General features: G+C 41.1%; 2 protein-coding genes across 3 annotated transcripts in view; both read right to left on the bottom strand.

Moving 5' to 3' along the window:
- Positions 1–343: 343 nt before the first annotated feature.
- On the bottom strand, positions 344–5703 carry zgc:113436 (uncharacterized protein LOC503528 homolog). 2 transcript variants are annotated; one of them, XM_052479068.1, is made up of 8 exons: positions 5367–5701; positions 5050–5243; positions 4854–4965; positions 4597–4735; positions 4428–4482; positions 3531–3779; positions 3336–3428; positions 344–3090 (listed from the first exon to the last, which is right to left on the bottom strand). In XM_052479068.1, the coding sequence occupies exons 1-8, from the start codon at positions 5536–5538 to the stop codon at positions 2836–2838; spliced, it is 1269 nt and encodes a 422-aa protein (XP_052335028.1). In that variant the 5' UTR covers positions 5539–5701; the 3' UTR covers positions 344–2835. The 2 variants fall into 2 exon arrangements, with proteins under 2 accessions (XP_052335028.1, XP_052335027.1); XM_052479067.1 differs by having other exon boundaries at positions 4854–5243; positions 5367–5703.
- Positions 5704–10605: 4902 nt separating this feature from the next.
- The window catches only part of LOC118357878 (electrogenic sodium bicarbonate cotransporter 4-like), a 47445-nt gene continuing 36050 nt past the window's right edge, over positions 10606–22000 (bottom strand). The window contains exons 18-26 of the mRNA XM_052479944.1: positions 21477–21590; positions 20817–20978; positions 20276–20454; positions 18881–18953; positions 18523–18591; positions 17958–18131; positions 14900–15070; positions 14704–14762; positions 10606–13050 (exon numbers count right to left, since the gene is read on the bottom strand). Of these exons, the coding sequence (XP_052335904.1) occupies positions 12879–13050; positions 14704–14762; positions 14900–15070; positions 17958–18131; positions 18523–18591; positions 18881–18953; positions 20276–20454; positions 20817–20978; positions 21477–21590 (1173 nt within the window). The 3' untranslated portion in view covers positions 10606–12878. The remainder of the gene's footprint in view (positions 13051–14703; positions 14763–14899; positions 15071–17957; positions 18132–18522; positions 18592–18880; positions 18954–20275; positions 20455–20816; positions 20979–21476; positions 21591–22000) is intronic.

Raw genomic sequence — 22000 nt, 5'->3', positions numbered from 1 at the left:
TGCCTGTTTCTATACCATGCAGTTGAAAATGTTGAATGATGTCACTTCCTGTTAATGATGGCACATAAGGCTGACCATTTTTATTGGCAGTTTGGTCGGCGTGACAGGGTTGACTGTAGACTGAGGGACTGAGCTAAATTGTGTGATTTTAGCTAAATTGTGTGATTTTAATCAATAATCATACATTTATTTGATAAATATACTTTCTCAACAAAATAACACAAATATATGTTTGCATTAATGGCAAAAGTCATTGTGCACATTTTGATATTAATTTCCCAAGTAAAAATTAAGTGAAATGCCTGGGGGTATAGCGACACAAGGCGAGACCCAGATGCAAACACAGGAGGCAGATGGTTTATTTATTGAACAACGAGGGGCAGGCAAGAGGCAGGTCGAGGACAGGCAAGAGTTCATAACCAAGTTAGAGTCCAAACGGTACAGGGCGGCAGGCAGGCTCGAGGTCAGGGGCAGGCAGAATGGTAAGGCAGGCGGGCTCAGTGTCAGGGCAGGCAAAAGGTCAGAACTAGAAAAGAGAGACTAGAAAAAACAGGAGCTTGGAAAAAGGCTGGACAAACTGAGAATACAGGTATAAATACACTAAGGGTTATAGGGAAGATGGGTGAACTTGGAGGGGGTGGAGACAATCACAAGGACAGGTAAAACAGATCAGGGTGTGTCAGGGGGACATGACACAATTATTAGTGTCAGTTAAAAAAATAAGATTTATTAAATAAAAAGTTTAAATTCATTCTTTATTTAAATGCATTTATACTGGACATTTAAATTTATATACAAAATCTTAACATTTCATTTTGGTGACCCAATATTTGAAATATAATATAAAAGTCAGAGGGACTGAAATATTACCCAAGCCAAAGAATGACCCATATACTGTATTCTGTCCTATTCTACTGTATCTTAGTCTGTGCCGCTGACATTGCTCATCCAAATATTTATATATTCTTAATTCCATTCCTTTACTTAGATTTGTGTGTATTGTTCGATATTACTTGTTAGATATTACTGCACTGATGGAGCTAGAAACAAGCATTTCGCTACATCCGCAATAACATGGGTATGTGACCAATAACATTTTATTTAAACAATTGCCTTTTGTACCGCTAGTCGTGGTGGTGCATGATATCCTCTCCCCAACTTACAAGATTTTTACTCATGCACATAGAGTTGGCTTGAGCCATAGACCGAAGCAGATCGAAGAGTTATGTAGCTCTCACTGACAGAAACAAAAGCTGCCTCTGGCACATAGACAGCTCTTGCATGCAGTTGGCCTATGACCATACATCTGAACTACCAGCAGTTTGCCTAAACTCTACGTGATGGAATGTTGTCCTTTCAGACTGTCGGAGCTTGTGACGTCACTTCCTGGACTATCTCAAACGGCGCATGCGATGTTCCAAAAACTCTTCCATGAAACAAGATAGCGCACACATCAACAATGCTTTCTGGTCTTCAAAATGTGCCACTGAGCGTTCCCATACAAAATATGCCGTGATGTAATCGATGACTTTGCCAATACCTTTTACAGTCTATGCTAAGCGGTAGATCTGTTCTATGTTAACTATATCTATGCTTTAGTGTCATTTTTGTTTTTTTACTATCGGTTTTTGTACACCAGGTACAAACAGCTGAAAATACATTATTTTTGGTTATTGAAAATCTATTTCAGAGATTTAGATGGTACAATGTTTCTCAACATCAGAGTTCGTCAACTAGGTTTGACTCTAAGCCAATTTTGTTTCTGAACTAATATTCGGCGGTCCAGAACATAATTAGTATATTTCTATCCTCATGAATGAAGGTAAAATGTAACTTTTACATTACTGAGTTAAGGTAACTTCCTTCTTGCGACATTACATTTGAGAGTTTTTGAATCTCGGGTCCGAGATGAAGTATTTTTTATGGGGGAAAAAAATATTCAGAATTCATTTGGGGGGCCAGACTTGGCCCCGGGGCCATCAATGGGGGAGCCCTGCTCTACACCAAACATTGTTTGTTTTGTCAAAAACTAAAATTAGGTTAACTATTAGAATTTTTGGAACGATTTCTGGATATTGCACCTTTATAGATTAAAAGGTTGATTTGTTTTGTGTTAGCTTATTTTAAAATACATTGTTTTTACTTTAGAACTCTATTGTGCTTTTCCATCCACATTTCTTCAAGGTTGCACTGGTCAATAGAATGTTGGGGATATCGGGAATATTGAATCCATGCACAGCAATAAACCAAATGCCATCATTTGATATGGACCTTAACTAGTTATTTAAAGTCCTTCCCTAAAGCATGTAGCAGACCCGAAATTCAAAGAACTATGAATGAATGACTGATTGTGAAGACAAAGTATTCTAAGTGTGGCCACAAAAAACTGATGCTGACCCCAAGTGCACATACCCTGCTCCATGATGTCAATACAACTTCACATTTTTAACAGAGTTGGAGAAAGGTGTATCCTACATGATAGGATAGTGAACATGCTCATTTCATTCACATCTTTGCAAAAAAATGCCCTTTAGCACCTACATGCCTCACAATATCAATGACTAGACCACAAATCCACCAGGCACTGACTGGGAAAATCTATGTATTTGGACATATGTCCAACCCAATATAATTTCTTAGCAATATTTTTGGTCAGGCTTCTTGATTCCAGTGCCTCCATGTTCACCAATCTTCTCTCTGAGATGAAGCATCTTATGAGGACATCATGTCTCCATCATACCACTGAAGCAAGAGGTATTGTTGATCCATTAATACAACCACTGTATGCTTCTCAATTATGTTCCTTGTATACTATAACCCCCAGCATAGTAGGCCTCAATGCGCATCAGAAATCGGCAGGGGGTATTCCAAGTCACTCTTTTTGTCATCAGAGCTGCATTGCTCAGTGGCAAGGACCGTTTCCACCGGGAAAGACAGGTAAATGCTCCGTTTCAGTTTCTTCTGGGAGGACGACTCACCCGAGCCAAACAATGGGTCTGTGACTTTGAAGGTAATGGAGGGCATGTTCCGAGCTCTTCTCTTGGCATTCTTCTTCTCCTGTTTGTACGCCGCATTCATGTTGGCAATCACCTGTAAACACAAACTATTATTGACCATTTCCAGTGGAATCCAGAGAAATCTCACATGGGAATTACACACATGACCTATGTCATACCTATGCTCCGCAGAGCTTAATAGGGTTGTAGGTCAAGTAAGTTAGCATTGAAGTAGAAATTAAAAGTGGCAACCATGAAACAAGCTCATCAGGCTCTCTTTGGCAGTGTAGCACAGCGTCTCCCAAACGGCAAGATATTCCATTTCCAATTAAAACTCACCAGTTGCTTTACAGAGTTCTGCTGCTCTTGCATCACTGTCATACACGCCGAGGCCTCTTCCTTTGAGTGATACAAATCCGTCTCTTGGTCGGTCTTGACAAAATACATGTTAAATGAATAATTCAATATTAACAACAACTAAGACATAGTATTAACGCAATTAAATGTCTTTAAAAAAACAAAACAATATCTCACCTCACTAGGTAAAATAGTTTTCCTATTAAACATGAGTGAATAGGGTGTGAACTTTGTTGTGGGGTTGATGGTCGTCCTAAACAGACATAAGACAGGGTCCAGGAAATCGTCCCACTCTGCCTGCTTCTCTGCCACCACCTGTATGATGGCTTCCTTCAGTAGTCCACTGCTGTGGTCGTGTAGCGGGTTCAACTCTACAGCAGACACTCTCTGCACTACATTCCACCTGTTACAGAGGTGCTTTGTCACCTAGAAGCAACATATTATACAGAGGGAATGTTGATAGACCTATAATTAATTACAATATGAGTGAAAAGGTTTTCCTTTTTCATTTTATGTAAAAAAATTGAAAAAAGAAGCATATTTTCTGTACCTGTGATCACCTTTACACAAGTGTGTCACACATTGTATCCGACACCCTGATGAAGGCATTCATGTATTTTTACACATTAAAGGCTTTTTAACTTGCTAATCCACACGAGTGCCTGGACTTGGAGTTTTTCATGCAAACTTAGCACCTATTTGTGGTTATAATATTTTTTTTATTAAAACAATTCTAGCAGCTTTTCTGTGTTTGAATAGTGTGGGCGATCCCCAACAGCAGAATGGTGTGGGCGTAAACATTCATGCAAGTAGACCACTGATTGGTCAGCTCAGTCAATGAGCCAACATGACAGCATGTTCTATGAGAAAATAGCAAGCATTATTTAAACAGTCTGTTTGAGATACAAGTTTGAGCTGGATTTTTTTTTCTCGAATTCATGCTTTGGCCTCAGATATGAGTATAGAATGACGAGTCAACATTATTTAGGTACGAGTTAATAGAATATGAACTTTTAAAAGTGAGATTTCCACTGGACAGTTACTGTAAATAGAAACAGGCTAATAATGTCTTACCTCGTCACAAAAGTCAACGCTTTGTGTGGAGATAACTGTTTTTGCTGCTCCAAACCTGGTAGGAAAAGAAATATGGTGCTCCATCTCATTGCCACTCATGTTGGTGATGATGGTTGTATCTTGTAAATAATTGTCAAATCAAGAAGAAATTATGTGTGTGTTGAATTACCTGAAAATGGATGTAGATATACATCTGGCAACAGAGAGGGCATCTCTTTTTTGAATGGGAAACGCCTCCACCCACTTGCTGAAGTAATCTGTGACGATTACCACGCTGGAATTACCTTGCTGTGTTTTTTGGAAAGGCCCTGGTGAAAACATGAACAAATTCAACAAAGTCAGACAAACAATTGTACTCCGAGTTCATCTAATGTTGCGAGGCTAGCCAAGTAGTTTCATTTTCTGATAAGATATGAGTTTATCTACCAAATATATCAATCCCTAGAATTTCCCAGGGAGCATCCACTTTGATTGGCCGAACAGTCCTTGTCATGTTTTTGTTCCTCTCTGTGTGTTGACAGGTTTCACATACCTTTATCTGAGACAGACAATTGCACAATTTGTAAGAATAATGAATGTATGCCTCCAAGCTGTACACTGAACTCCAAATAGACAAACATACCCAGTCCACGACATCTTTTACAATACCCAGCCAGTAATACTTGCTCTGGATCCTGTGAACAGTCTTCTTCTGTCCCAGGTGATGACCAATGTCATTAAAGTGGCACTCAAGGAATATCTGCCGCTTACGTTCAGCTTCAATCACAACCTCTCGCTTCTCCTCCTTCTTGGGCCCCACATAGTACAGTCGACCTTCTAGGACGACACAACCACACAGACAACAATCAATGAAACATGCCATTAGAAAGAGACACTAGGCTACATTCAACGGCACATATTTCAGATCGCTCTACGTCTCAAGCATTTTCTCTTTCTTACCATCAATGATGAATTTCTGAGCATATCTTTTGAGATTCTTCTTTCGTATGGGATTCATTGTCTGGGGGTAGCAGCCCTCGGCCACAAACGTGTAGATGTCACCCAAGCGGTTTGAGCTCGACTCCACCACCTCCTCTTCAGCCACCACTTGCAACGAGTCCACACTCAACATCTCTGCAGCGAAATGAACCTCAAACTACGTAAAATATGCAAGCCAAATTATATAATGGAAGGAGAAACCGACTTACGTGCAAACAAATAGGACAAAAGAAGAACTAGCTAAAGAATTAATCAACGAAGGAAAGATTCGCATGTTGCCCTGGTATTCAGAGAAGGGACGATTTATGTTGACGCATGCGGAAACACATCTCTAACATTTTTATTTTTACCGTTCCGCTTGAATCCATTTTACACCAAGAAAATTTGCCACACATTTAAATAATTAAGTAATGTTTAATATTTTGAAATGTTATATGTAGCAATGTGACTCCATCAAAGCCGTTTTGTTGATTTACATACCTTGGAAACTAAATGCTAAGAGTATCGGTTCACATCGGACACATAACAACGTTGGATCACAACAAACAACTCAAAATCCGGAAGCAATACCATAACTGCTTTTGACAGCTCCTCGTTCGCTCTCATTTAACTACGAACAATAGCTTTTTATTATGGATTTTACTATAACTTTGATACGTGTATGTGTATTATCTTCATAGGATAATCATGCAAAACTGTAAGGATCGTAACGCAAATGTTTACACTAGTTGTTTTAGCGCTAAACATTTTCCTTGAGTTCAAACGTCATGTCAGATCAGCAGCAGTTAGAACTTATTATCAAGCGGTGGTTATCTACTAGCTAGCCAGTACAGTAGATCTACAAATAATTGTTATGTTAAAACATCTTGTTGGATAACTGTACTAGTTTGCGAGCTAACGTTAGTTAGTTAACTAGAAACCAAAAATTGTTTGCCAAACAGGTGTTATTGAGAAAGCTTGGCTGCTCCACTAACACACAGTTCGAGGATATCCTGACAAAGGCAAGTAGGCCCACGCATTTTGAGTATTTATTCTAATTGTACTGAATGATTAGTCTCGAAAACCGGAGCGTTTGAGAATTGTGGGAGGCAACGCGGATGTCTAGACACTACTGAATGATCTTTTCATTTTGATGTGTGGTTAAATGTTTCCTTTCTAGATTGCCAAAGAAGTTTAATGGCGTCAGAGCCTTGGCGTGAAGTCAGCTGAGAGAGCTGCTGCCATAAGGGAGATTTATAAACCCCTCCATGACCATGTCTACCATCTACAGGTAGGAAGGAAGCCTACAATACTTTAGTCTCCATACACACTAAGATTGTAAAGTGTAATATTTGACTTACACTCTTTATGAATCCTATCTGGCTCCAGAGTTTAAGCAGATGATGGATTATTGTCGAAGTGATGAGACCAGTAAAGAGGTTACATTTTCCATAAAGAGTTCCTATTTGAAATAGGTGGTGCATGTCATTATTTTAAATATTTTGAAGCCCCAAGGATCTTGCGCTTGCCTGTGTTTAAAAAAAAAATGTAACGCTTCTGTGAGAAGCTGGAACACTTTGAACAGTCTACAGACCCAACAGAATGAACTACAGGGTATGCTTCCTCTTTCACATAAAATACATCTGTAGGCTATTAGATATGGAGACCTCAGGCAAAATATTCAATGTATCAAGTGTTACCTGTGGTAATTCATGGTCCTTTTGTTTGCGATGTTCTTTCGTCCACACAGATCCTCCTGAACGAGCTAGGATTTGACAATGGCTTTTACCACCCTTCTCCGTGTGCAGTATCTGTAGCCTCTCACATCTCTGCTCTACCCTAACTGTTGTGGACGCTGCCTAGACAGCCACAAGGCCTTCATGGTGAAATGACATTCATGAAGACCTGGACCTCGTCTACCATTACGACAACGCAGAGGTCACTCAATGTGTCTCTGGGGAAAAAGTTTGCTGGGAACCTCTACTTTGGTGACATGAAACAGGTGCCTAATCAGAGCCAATTTGGGAAGTGTAATAACCCAATATCCAATGTATTATAGATATTGAAATATTTGAATTGACCTTATGTAGAATGAAAGAACAAATTAAGCTGTGATCTTGATTTAGGTTCATACTATCTCTCATTGATTCCACGCACTGTGGTTTTAAAACCATGCCAGTTCATACAGGTTACACACTGTTATATTTCGGGTTGGGAAATCTCCCAGAAGTATTAGTTGCACAAACAAAAGTCGCCACAGCCCAATGAGTAAACATTCTCATTGTTAGTCTAGTGTGGCTCATTGGTTGATAGTGTTTTCCTGACCCTGCAGGTGCTTCTGAGTGAGCGTGTCTACAGAGGTAGAGCAGGGAATGACAGAGGGTCTCCTATACAGAGGACAACACATGCACGGTGCCCTGCCCATCTCCTCTGGCCAGTGCTGGAACCTCATTGTCTGGATGAGGGCCTCACATGAGAGGAAAAAACTGTGCCCCATGTGCAAAAAGAAGCCTACCTTGGTCGAGGGACAGGGCTTCACAGATGGCTTCACCAGTGACTCAGGGATGTCTCTTCTACAGGATGTATCATGCGTTCCGCATTAACTTAATGCTGCTGGTCCATATGTATTTGTGTATGTTAGTATGATTTGTGTCTGGATGTCTGCTTATCGTGGACATCATCGCATGTGCCAAAAAAGAGTTATAGAGAGGAAACGTGGTAGACATTAGGAACATTATTTCTACATAACACTGCACTACATACTTCATTACGCAGTGTCACATTTATTCCAATCTATTCTAAATTATCATGTCCATAAAAAATATGTGTAGCCTGTGATTTGAATGGTCTTTTGTCCCGGTAGGGATATTACATATCCAAAAGTCAATAGACACTAGTGAAGAAAACCTGAGCGTTCACCTTTGCTTCTTGTTCAGAAATTGGGAAATATTTGAAATGCTGTAAACTTTATACATAATGTGAGTAATATAAATAAATTCATAGCTGTAGTTATCTTAGTACGTCAGTAATGTATTTTTAGAAAACAATAATGCACAGGCATTTCCCTGTATTGGTAAAATCAATAATATTGAAAGGATCAACAACACATTTACACACCACATATCTGAAGAATACAGTTCGTTCATAGTATAAATCATATTTAATTTAATAAACCATAATTGATCATCAATTTCTTGCCCCTTTGTGCATGCCTCTTTTGTTGTCAAGTATGGTAACCCCTCCTCCCTAATTGTCCTCCATTGCACCCTGTTGTTCAGTGTCTGCACAGTAATTGCACACAGTCATTTACACACAGTAGGGAATAATAACGTGATTGCAAAACACTGTATTCAACCATGTTATTATCAAATCAATCCTTTTCAGCACTAAAAACAATATTCAGTCCAGTGGGCTATTCAATTTTTTTGGTTGTTTCTTTTTTCCAATGGCTTGAAAACACAAGAGGGAACAGGGAATAGGGAAGCTAGTTTGCTAGCAGAAGAGATGCACCATATAACCTCTCAACACACATACACACACACACCAAAACATTTATTTAATTTAGCTAAATAAGGATATTCAAAAACTCATTTGTCACATGAAAAGGCAGGCCATGTTAACAATCACCTACAGTACATTGAAATTCTGGATTGCACTTAAAGTTATCCTGGACCTTATACGTTATACTTACTATACACTGTGTGTATAAAACATTAGGAAGACCTGCTCTTTCCAAGACAGACTGACCAGGTGAATCCAGGTGAAAGCTATGATATCTTATTGATGTCACTTGTTAAATCCACTTCAACCAGTGTAGATGAAGGGGAGGAGACAGGTTAAAGAACCATTTTTAAGCCTTGAGACATGGGTTGTGTATATGTGCCATTCAGAGGGTAAATGGGCAACAGAAAATATGTATTAAGTGCCTTTGAACAAAGTATGGTAGTAGGTGCCAGGTGCACCGGTTTGTATCAAGAACTGTAACCATGCTGTTTTTTTCATGCTCAACAGTTTCCAGTGTGTATCAAGAATGGTCCACCACCAAAAGGACATCCAGCCAACATGACAACTGTGGGAAGCATCGGAGTCAACATGGGCCAGCATCCCTGTGGAACGCTTTCAACACCTTGTAGACAATGTTCCCTCTAAGCTGTGCGTGTGTGCAGAATAAATATTGGCCCATGCAGAGAAGCAGGAGAGTTTTCCCCCTTAGCTAACACTATCCAAGTTTCCCTTTACTGTGGGAATTGTGATCGAATCCACCCAATATTAGTCACTTTCAATGCAGCATACCGAAACAAAAGAAACTATGCAAGAACTATGCAAGTATGCAAAGCTAAGTATGCAAGAGATTTTGTTGTAGGCTTTCTATTAAATTGACTCTCACCACTCAGCCCGTACTCTACACAAACACAGGACTGTGTTTACAGCATGAGTGGTAGTGAGTAGTTGTTTTGAGATCAAAGCCAGAGTTGCATATAGCCACCTGGGCACATTTGTTCTTATCCTTTGCTATATCCTTTGCTAGTTAGTGAGCTATTAGCCCAGTTATTGCTAATATGTAGTCAGCAATGGGGGAGTGATTGCTTCCAACAATAGCACAAAATTTCCAGACATCTTTCAAAAGCGAGTCAGGTAAAGAGCTTTTTTTTGTCTTAAAGGGGTCAATGTCCTATTTTGAGACAGGCTTGAATAAGCTAAGTAGCCAATAGGCATAGGTTAGCATAATTTGTCTGATTTTCTATAATAATTGTATGGGAATAATTGTGCATTTTCTTTTGTAAAGTGTTTCTTGCATCAAACAACACAACAACATATTCAGTCACCTCCTTGTCTGAAGAACAAATTGATAAACAGGTTATGTCAAGCCCTGCATGTTTTTTTCTAAAGTCATGGAATATAGGCCGACGTTGAACACCACACATTGGCTGCTATTGAAGGCTGAATGATAGAACAGCTATTTCCATGTTAAAATGTTATGGGATGCATTTTATACATTGTTTTTCATGGTAGGACACTCTGGTAGGCCTAATTTAAGATCAAATATCCACAGGAGCCTACTTGACCACTGTTTGCAACTGTAAGTTAAAGCAGGTACAGCTTCAATGGTCATAGTAAATGGACGCTGGAAGTTGCACAGAATTTTCACAACATTCAAGTTTGCGCTCAGCAGACCTGAAATTTACTCAGTGCCCCAAACAATTTGGGAGAACATTGAGTCCATGCCCCAACGTATTGAAGCTATTCTGAGGGCAAAAGGGGGTGCAACTGTCACGCCCTGGTCTAAGTATTTTGTGTTTTTCTTCATGTATTGGGTCAGGCCAGGGTGTGGCATGGAGTTTTTGTATTGTGGTGTGTTTTGTCTTGGGGTTTTGGTGTGTATGTATTTGGGATTGTAGCTAGTGGGGTTATCTAGCAAAGTCTATGGCTGTCTGGAGTGGTTCTCAATCAGAGGCAGGTGCTTATCGTTGTCTCTGATTGGGAACCATATTTAGGCAGCCATATTCTTTGAGTTTGTCATGGGTGATTGTCCTGAGTGTCTTGATGTCCTTAGTCTGTGTTAGTTTGCACCAGTTAAGGCTGTTTTGGTTTTCACTACGTTTATTGTTTTGTAGAGTTTGTGTTTTGGATTCGTGTTACGTTGTGTAAATAAACATGGATCACAATATACGCGCTGCAATTTGGTCCGACTCTCCTTCACCACATGAAAACCGTGACAGCAACTCAATATCAGGAAAGCATTCCTAATGTTTTGTACACTCAGTGTAACTTTCTGTATGAACAAACAGAAAAAAATATTATATATACAGTACCAGTCAAAGTTTGGAAACACCTACTCATTTTATACATTGTAGAATAATAGTGAAGACATCAAAATGATGAAAACACATATGGAATCATGCAGTAACCAAAAAAGTGTTAAACATTGATTGTCCTGTTGAAAAACAAACAATAGTCCCACTAAGCACAAACCAGATGGGATGGCGTATCACTGCAGAATGCTGTGGTAGCCATGCTGGTTAAGTCTACCTTGAATTCTAAGTACATCACAGACAGTGTCACCAGCAAAGCACCCCACATCATCACACCTCCTCCTTCACGGTGGGAACCACACATGCAGAGATCATCCGTTCACCTACTCTGCGTCTCACAAAGACACACATTTGGATTCATCAGACTTAAGGACAGATTTCCACCGGTCTAAAGTTCATTGATTGTGTTTCTTGGCCCAATCAAGTCTCTTCTTCTTATTGGTGTCCATTAATAGTGGTTTCTATGCAACAATTCAACCATGAAGGCCTGATTTAACACAGTCTCCTCTGAACAGTTGATGTTGAGATGTGTCTGTTACTTGAGCTCTGTGAAGCATTCATTTGGACTGCAATCAGAGGTGCAGTTAACTCTAATGAACTTATCATCTGCAGCAGAGGTAACCCTGGGTCTTCCTTTCCTATGGCGGTCCTCATGAGAGCCAGTTTCATCATAGTGCTAGATGGTTTTTGCGACTGCACTTGAAGATCTTTAAAATTTCTTGACATTTTCAGGACTGACTGACCTTCATGTCTTAAAGTAATGATGGACTGTTTTATCAAACAGGGCTATTTTCTGTATACCACCCCTACCTTGTCACAACACAACTGATTGTCTCAAACACATTAATAAGGAATTAAATTCCACAAATTAACATTTAACAAGGCATACCTGTTAATTTAAATGCATTCCAAGTGACTACCTGGAAGCTGGTTGAAGCTGGTTGAGAGAATGCCAAGATTAGGCAAAGATGTAATCAAGGCAAAGGGTGGCTACTTGAATAATCTAAAATGTAAAATATAATTAGATTTGTTTAACACTTTTTTGGTTACTACATGATTTCACATGTGTTATTTCATAGTTTTGATGTCTTTAGTATTCTACAATGTAGAAAATAGTACAAATAAAGAAAAACCCTTGAATGAGTAGGTGTGTCCAAACATTTGACTGGTACTCTATATATTTATAGAAATATCTTGACATAAAATATATTCTTATATACAGCACATACAGAGGAGATCCTTCACTCCACCTTTCTCCTATATCCCTCTACGTTGTTTCTAAAGCTACGCGTGTCCTGAAGATTATACAGTCAACATGTTCTCAACAGAGATATCCATGACAATTTACGACAGCAAAGAGCCTCCTAGGTTAAAAGCAGAAGCTGTTGCTTGGACTTTGGACACATCAAAATGGACAGCTATATGAGGAATCAGATCAAGTATAAATCTACTGTACATTCAAGCTAAGTTATTCCATGTACATGTATTCCCAGCATCTAATTTCTTTACATTAGGTGTCATATGCTGTCAGCTGTTTAGTCCATGACACCTTGCACTGTCCTCTGCAGGCATTCTAGAAGAGTCATAATGTGTGAGTGGGTCAGCGCTCTAAAGCTATGTACTGTAGAGCGTTCGCGTTCGACCCACGTATGCCACTGCTCTGTCACACTGTAGTCAGTGCCTACAGCGTTGTTTCGCTGCTCATGTCCCTGTGGCGGGGGTGGTCAGTGTCTGTGTCGTAGTCCGACTCCATCTCGATCTTCACCTGGGGCACGGGGAAGGCCATGCCACGGCCGTGGGCCATAGGCACCGCCGGGGACGATGGGCAGGAGATCTTCAGATGCAAGGTGATGCTGAGGAACGGCAAGTCCCAGTTATCATACATATCATACATACCTGTATGTATGTCCTGTGTGGTTCAGATGGGTTTGATTCTCGCTGGGGCCACCCATACGAAAATGTATACATGCACTATTGTCGCTTAGGATAAAAGAGTCTGCAAAATGACATATATGACATACACAGTGAAATAAACAGAGAAGGGAGGGGGGACTGGAGACAGGTGAGGGGGAAGATAACCTTGGGCTAGACAGGGGTGGTCTGTAGTGAGATGTCATCTGGAGCTGGTGCCAGAGAGTACCAGAGAGTGAATTAGACTAGAGGACAGGTTGGGCAAATTAATGTGAAACAACATGACAGAGAGTTAGACGAGCTGTCAACTGTGATTGAAGTCTGTTCTTTATGCCGTAGTGTTCCAAGCCTTTCTGCGGTGTAGTTCGCAGCCTATGGGGAATGTGAGATGTGGGGAGGAATGCAATGCACAGTTTGTGATGCAAAACTAACAGTAAAAGAAACAAAGTTTCTCCTTATGTTGCAGTTTCTCCTCTCCTAATTTCACAGTCTTCAGGAGTTGTTTTTTTAGCAAATATGTAGGCCTAATGTATACTGCTGAACCATGCTTCCTTAAAAGCAATGCAGACATGAATTTGATCATTGACTCCTTATGTCAAATAGAAATTAAGGCAACAAGCAGATAACATGACTAAAAGGATAGAGGGGAGAGGAATATTCAACTATATGGAATGAAGACACTACTAAGAACAAAACAGTAGTGTTCGTGAATGGGACCCATTGATAGACTACTAGACTATTGGGTACATACGACAACACATGGAGGAAAAAGAAACAACCAAAACTCTGAGAAAGGCCTGATGCATGTGGTATGAGGTCACAGTGCACCAAACACTGTTCACTCCCAAATACTGCTATCTGCTACATACAGATAGAATGTCAAACTTTTATTCATCTATTCAAATATGCCACACATTTCTACAGAATATAAACCAAGCCGGTGCCTTAAAAGTAGGAAGTAAGAATACATAGGAGATAGTGTATGACTAGTGTGTTGGAATTATGCACATGCATGTGATGTGTCTACACATAGAGACACATTGACATAAAATTACACAACTAGTTTTCATAACGCATAGGAGTGCAGGGAAAATAGCAGCAAGGGCTGCTTAGCAAAACCCAAAATAACATCTGCATTGCATTAAAGTGCATGAAGAGAAGGGTATGAAGGCATATTCTCTGAGATATAGCTTCTACTTCAGCCCAGCCTTGGCAGAACACTATGGAATACTGGGTCTGTGAGAAATTATGTGTGGAATTATGGATGCTGTGTGTGTGTGTGTGTGTGTGTGTGTGTGTGTGTGTGTGTGTGTGTGTGTGTGTGTGTGTGTGTGTGTGTGTGTGTGTGTGTGTGTGTGTGTGTGTGTGTGTGTGTGTGTGTGTGTGTGTGTGTGTGTGTGTGTGTGTGTGTGTGTGTGTGTGTGTGTGCATGTTTCTATATCTGCTTATATCTGCCAGGCTGATGTTTCATGTTTATGTAATCTATGAATCAGGGGAAGTATTTGCCTGGCTGGCAGTGAGCAGCCCACTGTGACTGGGCGTCAACGGGCTGCAGGAGGTCACTGTAGGGGACGTGTAGTTTGAGCACACAGTACCTGCGGTCCACGTCAGACTCAGAGCTGGGCGAGCAGTTGGAGTACGCGTGGTACTTCTCCTGCATACAAACACATGCACACACACACAAAACAGACAGACACACACAAAACACAGCCATCAGAAATTCATTATTTAGCAAGAATTGTTTTTCTCTAAACCAGCCAGCTGGTGGCAGTAAAACTTAACATGTCTCACCTCGTCTTCACTGTCGTCTGATCTCCCTTTCTTCTTGTCTTTCTTCTTTGTGTCATCTTTATCACCCTTCTTCTTCTTGTCTTTCCCAGGCAGGATATCATCTATCCAGGCGAGGTCGTGTTGAGAGAACACCATGTCCAGCATCTTACGCACCACCAGCAACCCCAGGATCTGATGGTCGCACAAGCAAATTATCACTATCCTTAACTTGTGACAAGACAATAACATCAACAGGAAAGAAGATACATGTAAAACTCTTCATAAGTAACCAGCATTTACTTCATAAGTAACCAACATTTACTTCATAAGTAACCAACATTTACTTCATAAGTAACCAACATTTACTTCATAAGTAACCAGCATTTACATCATAAGTAACCAACATTTAGTGGTGAGGGTAGGCAACAACATCTCCTCCCCGCTGATCCTCAACACGGGGGCACCACAAGGGTGCGTTCTGAGCCCTCTCCTGTACTCCCTGTTCACCCACGACTGCGTGGCCACGCACGCCTCCAACTCAATCATCAAGTTTGCGGACGACACAACAGTGGTAGGCTTGATTACCAACAATGACGAGACGGCCTACAGGGAGGAGGTGAGGGCCCTCGGAGTGTGGTGTCAGGAAAATAACCTCACACTCAACGTCAACAAAACTAAGGAGATGATTGTGGACTTCAGGAAACAGCAGAGGGAACACCCCCCTATCCACATCGATGGAACAGTAGTGGTGAGGGTAGCAAGTTTTAAGTTCCTCGGCATACACATCACAGACAAACTGAATTGGTCCACTCACACTGACAGCGTCGTGAAGAAGGCGCAGCAGCGCCTCTGCAAACCTCAGGAGGCTGAAGAAATTCGGCTTGTCACCAAAAGCACTCACAAACTTCTACAGATGCACAATCGAGAGCATCCTGGCGGGCTGTATCACCGCCTGGTACGGCAACTGCTCCGCCCTCAACCGTAAGGCTCTCCAGAGGGTAGTGAGGTCTGCACAACGCATCACCGGGGGCAAACTACCTGCCCTCCAGGACACCTACACCACCCGATGTTACAGGAAGGCCATAAAGATCATCAAGGACATCAACCACCCGAACCACTGCCTGTTCACCCCGCTATCATCCAGAAGGCGAGGTCAGTACAGGTGCATCAAAGCTGGGACCGAGAGACTGAAAAACAGCTTCTATCTCAAGGCCATCAGACTGTTAAACAGCCACCACTAACATTGAGTGGCTGCTGCCAACACACTGTCATTGACACTGACCCAACTCCAGCCATTTTAATAATGGGATTGATGGGAAATTATGAAAATATATCACTAGCCACTTTAAACAATGCTACCTTATATAATGTTACTTACCCTACATTATTCATCTCATATGCATACGTATATACTGTACTCTACATCATCGACTGCATCTTTATGTAATACATGTATCACTAGCCACTTTAACTATGCCACTTTGTTTACTTTGTCTACATACTCATCTCATATGTATATACTGTACTCGATACCATCTACTGTATGCTGCTCTGTACCATCACTCATTCATATATTCTTATGTACATATTCTTTATCCCCTTACACTGTGTATAAGACAGTAGTTTTGGAATTGTTAGTTAGATTACTTGTTGGTTATCACTGCATTGTCGGAACTAGAAGCACAAGCATTTCGCTACACTCGCATTAACATCTGCTAACCATGTGTATGTGACAAATAAAATTTGATTTGATTTGATTAGATTTGATTTATAAGTAACAGCATTTACTTCATAAGTAACCAACATTTACTTCATAAGTAACCAACATTTACTTCATAAGTAACCAGCATTTACATCATAAGTAACCAACATTTATAAGTAACCAGCATTTACATCATAAGTAACCAACATTTATAAGTAACCAGCATTTACATCATAAGTAACCAACATTTATAAGTAACCAGCATTTACATCATAAGTAACCAACATTTATAAGTAACCGGCATTTACTTCATAAGTAACCAACATTTACTTCATAAGTAACCAACATTTACTTCATAAGTAACCAACATTTATAAGTAACCAGCATTTACATCATAAGTAACCAACATTTATAAGTAACCAGCATTTACATCATAAGTAACCAACATTTATAAGTAACCGGCATTTACTTCATAAGTAACCAACATTTACTTCATAAGTAACCAACATTTACTTCATAAGTAACCAACATTTATAAGTAACCAGCATTTACATCATAAGTAACCAACATTTATAAGTAACCGGCATTTACGTCATAAGTGTCACAAATCCCACCGAAGGTGGCTCCTCTTCCTGTTCGGGCGGAGCTCGGCGGTCATCGTCACCGGTCTACTAGCTGCCACCGTTCCCTTTTCCCTTTTCTGTTGGTTTTGGTTTTCTGGTCCTTTTCTGTTGTGTGTGGTAGTGCATTTCAGTTTTGTTTTTTCTCCGGACTGCTTAGGTCCTGGTTTTGGGCCGGGCGTTTATGTGCCCCCTGTATTTGGCGTGTCCTATTTTCTCTGTGCCAGAAATTAAAGCATTGTTCTGTACCTTCTGCCTTTTGCGCCTGACTCTGGACCCACTACGCCTGAGTGCTTCACAATAAGTAACCAACATTTACTTCATAAGTAACCAACATTTACTTCATAAGTAACCAACATTTACTTCATAAGTAACCAACATTTACATCCTATCAGGTCATTTGTATGTTGATGGGTGCTTGAATGTATACCGAAACACGGCCATTGGGACTGTTGGTAATACATCTAAGTAATACTTTTTTATGCATTAATGCATGGGTTAAACTAATTTGATGGAGGGCCAAGTGTATGCATGTTTTCGCTCCTCCCATGTACCTGATTGATCAGTTAAGGTCATTTATTCATTTATTTAGTAAGAACTTCCCTCACCTGCTTTTCTAGGTCTTAATTAGACACAAATCGAAAGGAAATAGTAAAAAACAGCAGCTACTCTGCCCTCCATGGGAACGAGTCTGACACCCCTGCATTAATACATTAATACATTAATACTATATTCAAAAGCGAGTCATGAATAATACCATGACAGGGAAGAGGATGGCCAGGACGGTGGACTTGAGCACCCAAAGGACAGCCAGACAGATGATCTGGACCAGGGTGAAGAGGTGGACCCTCCTCAGAGGCACGTGACGCAGGAAAGGGAAGTCTGGCTGGTACTTGGACGGCATCATGTACAACTTGATCCTCTCCCAGAACTACAGAGGAGTGACAGGGGAGACATAATGAGAACACACACACACACACACACACACACACACACACACACACACACACACACACACACACACACACACACACACACACACACACACACACACACACACACACACACACACACACACACACACACACACACACACACACACACACCCTAGCCATGCTCTGAGCAGCCTAGCTAACACCCTAATTAAAATGCATCTCCAGTTGCTTAGATGCTGCTAGAATACATAGTTACATTCCCTCCAGACACACACATTCTCAGAAGGAAGATAACCGCACTACAGAGAATACTAAAAAGCCCATACCATGAGAGTTTGATTTGACACATAACCACCGGTTGTCGACTGTTTTCTGGTCTCTACATACCTGAATGCCACTGAGAGATGCCACGCCCATGTAGAGAAACACACCATAGAGTACTGGCATGGGTATGAACTGTGAGTGGACCAGAGGGAGAACACACAGTTAAACTACATAGACAACATCAACACATAATCCTGTTGATCCCTTGTAATGGCATGTGTTGGTATAGAAAACACACTGATTGCACCCAAAATTGCACCATATTCCTTAATCAGTGCACTACTTTTGACCAGGTTCGATAAGTCTCTGGTCAAAAGTAGTGCACAGAATAGGGAATAGGGTGCCATTTGGGCCACTACCACTGTTATCTTTCATCAATGAGCCTAGTTTAGGTTGGAGGAAATTATCATATTTTACTGACCTGTAGAACGGGAGCCAAGAAGATGGAGACTCCAGTGAGAACAAACACCAGAATCCCTGTCAGTCTCTGCTCCCTATACATTAGAGAGAGAGAGAGAGATACAGAGAGATACAGAGAGAACAAACACCAGAATCCCTGTCAGTCTCTGCTCCCTATACATTAGAGAGAGAGAGAGAGAGAGAGAGAGATACAGAGAGATACAGAGAGATACAGAGAGATACAGAGAGAACAAACACCAGAATCCCTGTCAGTCTCTGCTCCCTATACATTAGAGAGAGAGAGAGAGATACAGAGAGACACAGAGAGATACAGAGAGATACAGAGAGAACAAACACCAGAATCCCTGTCAGTCTCTGCTCCCTATACATTAGAGAGAGAGAGAGATACAGAGAGACACAGAGAGATACAGAGAGATACAGAGAGATACAGAGAGATACAGAGAGAACAAACACCAGAATCCCTGTCAGTCTCTGCTCCCTATACATTAGAGAGAGAGAGATACAGCGAGACACAGAGAGATACAGAGAGATACAGAGAGAACAAACACCAGAATCCCTGTCAGTCTCTGCTCCCTATACATTAGAGAGTGAGAGAGAGAGAGATACAGAGAGATACAGAGAGAACAAACACCAGAATCCCTGTCAGTCTCTGCTCCCTATACATTAGAGAGTGAGAGAGAGAGAGATACAGAGAGATACAGAGAGAACAAACACCAGAATCCCTGTCAGTCTCTGCTCCCTATACATTAGAGAGTGAGAGAGAGAGAGATACAGAGAGATACAGAGAGAACAAACACCAGAATCCCTGTCAGTCTCTGCTCCCTATACATTAGAGAGAGAGAGATACAGAGAGACACAGAGAGATACAGAGAGATACAGAGAGAACAAACACCAGAATCCCTGTCAGTCTCTGCTCCCTATACATTAGAGAGAGAGAGATACAGAGAGACACAGAGAGAATGACTACCAGCAAACCTTTCCATATGTAACAGACAGCAGACAAGAGACAAGTTCTGCCTGGACTGTACTGTCCTGTATATCCTCTGTAGAAGTGGTATTAAAAAGCAGGGTCGCGACCCAGGGAACAAACGTTTTTGAGAAAGATATCTTGAAAAATAAAATGTTATTGTGTAAATGTATTTATTGGTTTCTTTTAATTTTGATAAGAGATAAACATTTAATGACTTGAAGGTTATTTGTAGGTGTAAAAATTGAAATGTACCGATTTTAAGGTTGTGCCATTAGATTTGGGGTGGGTTGGGGTCGCGAGAAACTATTGCGGAAAAAAATGGGGTCCCCAGAAATTCTGCCGGAAAAAATGGGGTCCCAGCTGAAAAAGTTTGAATACTACTGGTCTATAGTCACACTCTATTTTCTCTTCTCTGTGCTCCCTCACCTGACACCCAGGAACTGAGGCTGCTCCCCAGGGGCGCTGGACTCACTCTCCATCTTCAGTGAATCAATGTGGGCGATGGAGATGACAGTGGCGGCCACGTACCAGGGAAGGCCCAAGAAGGAGCAGGCAGCCATCAACACCCCCACCCAGAACAGGTCCAGGTGGTAGCCACACCCTTTCTGCAGGGAGGGACACACAGAGTAGAGTAGGACATAGATTCACACTGCAGGATGTCATTGAGGTAATTGTCCTATTAAGTATGTAGTGTAGGCCCTAACGTGACACCAGAGCCCAAATAAGGGTCTAGGAACTAGATTTTACTACTGCAAGTATGTTTTATCTCCAATATAAATGACTCATCATTGCAAACAACATGTCTGATGCCCATTGTGTCTTCCAAAAGCTGAGGTTAAACTAGTTATCAATGTCTTCACTATAACAGGCTGGCTGTGTATTTAATACAGCACATCACAGTTTCCCTTGTGAAAGAGGTCTCCTAACTAATTAAAGGTTAAATAAATCAATAAAAACATCCAACTACCCTCAGTTTGTTCTCCTTCCGGTTGACAATGACAGCACTGATCTGCTGGTCCATGAAGATGAGGATGGTGACTAGGAGAGCAGGGACAAAGCTGGCCAAATACACCCACCATGGGTTCTTCCCAAACGGCAGCACAATCCAACCCCGGTCGGGACGTGTGGGCTAAATGGAGTCAGTAAGGGGCAGTGTCAGAGTGACCATTCCTTGATTAAAGGACAAACACAAACATACACACCCCTTTTGTCCCCAAAACAGCCAAATTTGTCGGGGCATCCACTGGGATGTTGGCCCATATTGACTCCAGTGCTTCCCAAGTCGGCTAGATGTCCTTTGGATGGTGAACCATTCTTGATACACACAGGAAACTGTTGAGCGTGAAAACCAAAGCAGAACTGCAACCCTTGATAGAAACCGGTGCGCCTGGCGCCTACGTACTACCATACCCTGTTCAAAGGCATTGTCTCCCACCCTTCATCTACACTGATTGAAGTGGATTTAACAAGTGACATCAATAAGGGATCATTGCTTTCACCTAGAATAACCTGGTCAGTCTATGTCATGGAATGAGTAGGTGTTCATAATGTTTTTCTACATTCACTATAGGTTTATGCCCAGGGTATGATCAGGAACATTAATAATATTTTAAACCTGTTTCTTTACCTTAAATTCTGTGGGAACGATGAGCTTGGGGGTTTTGAGCCCAATTAACCTGTCCAGACCGACAAAGGTCATAATGGCCATGAAGATGGAGAAGTCACTGATGAGCTTCCGCAGCTGTTTACAGAAGCCAAAGACAGAGCAACAGACAGAGCAACAGACAGAGCCACAGACAGAGCCACAGACACAGAAATAGACACAGACACAGACAGGCAGACAGACGGAGACAGACACAGTGACACAGACACGGAGACAGACACAGAGACAGACAGAGACTCAAACACAGAGACAGACACAGACACAGAGACACAGTGACACAGACAGACACGCAGACAGACAGTGAAAAAAGCAAAGCAAAAAATATAAAACAAGTCTAGTGTGAAACAAATCATCTCTCAAAGAACAACAAACATATTAAAAACATCTCAAATGCATTGAAAATCATAAGCTGTATTCAGCTGTAATACAGGTGGAATAGAGTATTGTGAGGAACATGCAGTTTCAGGTCACCAGGGGATCCAGTACAT

This window comes from Oncorhynchus keta, chromosome 25 (assembly GCF_023373465.1).
Source record: "Oncorhynchus keta strain PuntledgeMale-10-30-2019 chromosome 25, Oket_V2, whole genome shotgun sequence".
NCBI classification, from domain to species: domain Eukaryota; kingdom Metazoa; phylum Chordata; class Actinopteri; order Salmoniformes; family Salmonidae; genus Oncorhynchus; species Oncorhynchus keta.
The sequence above is the reverse complement of the archived record's forward strand: the minus strand, read 5'-3'. Positions and strand labels throughout refer to the sequence as shown.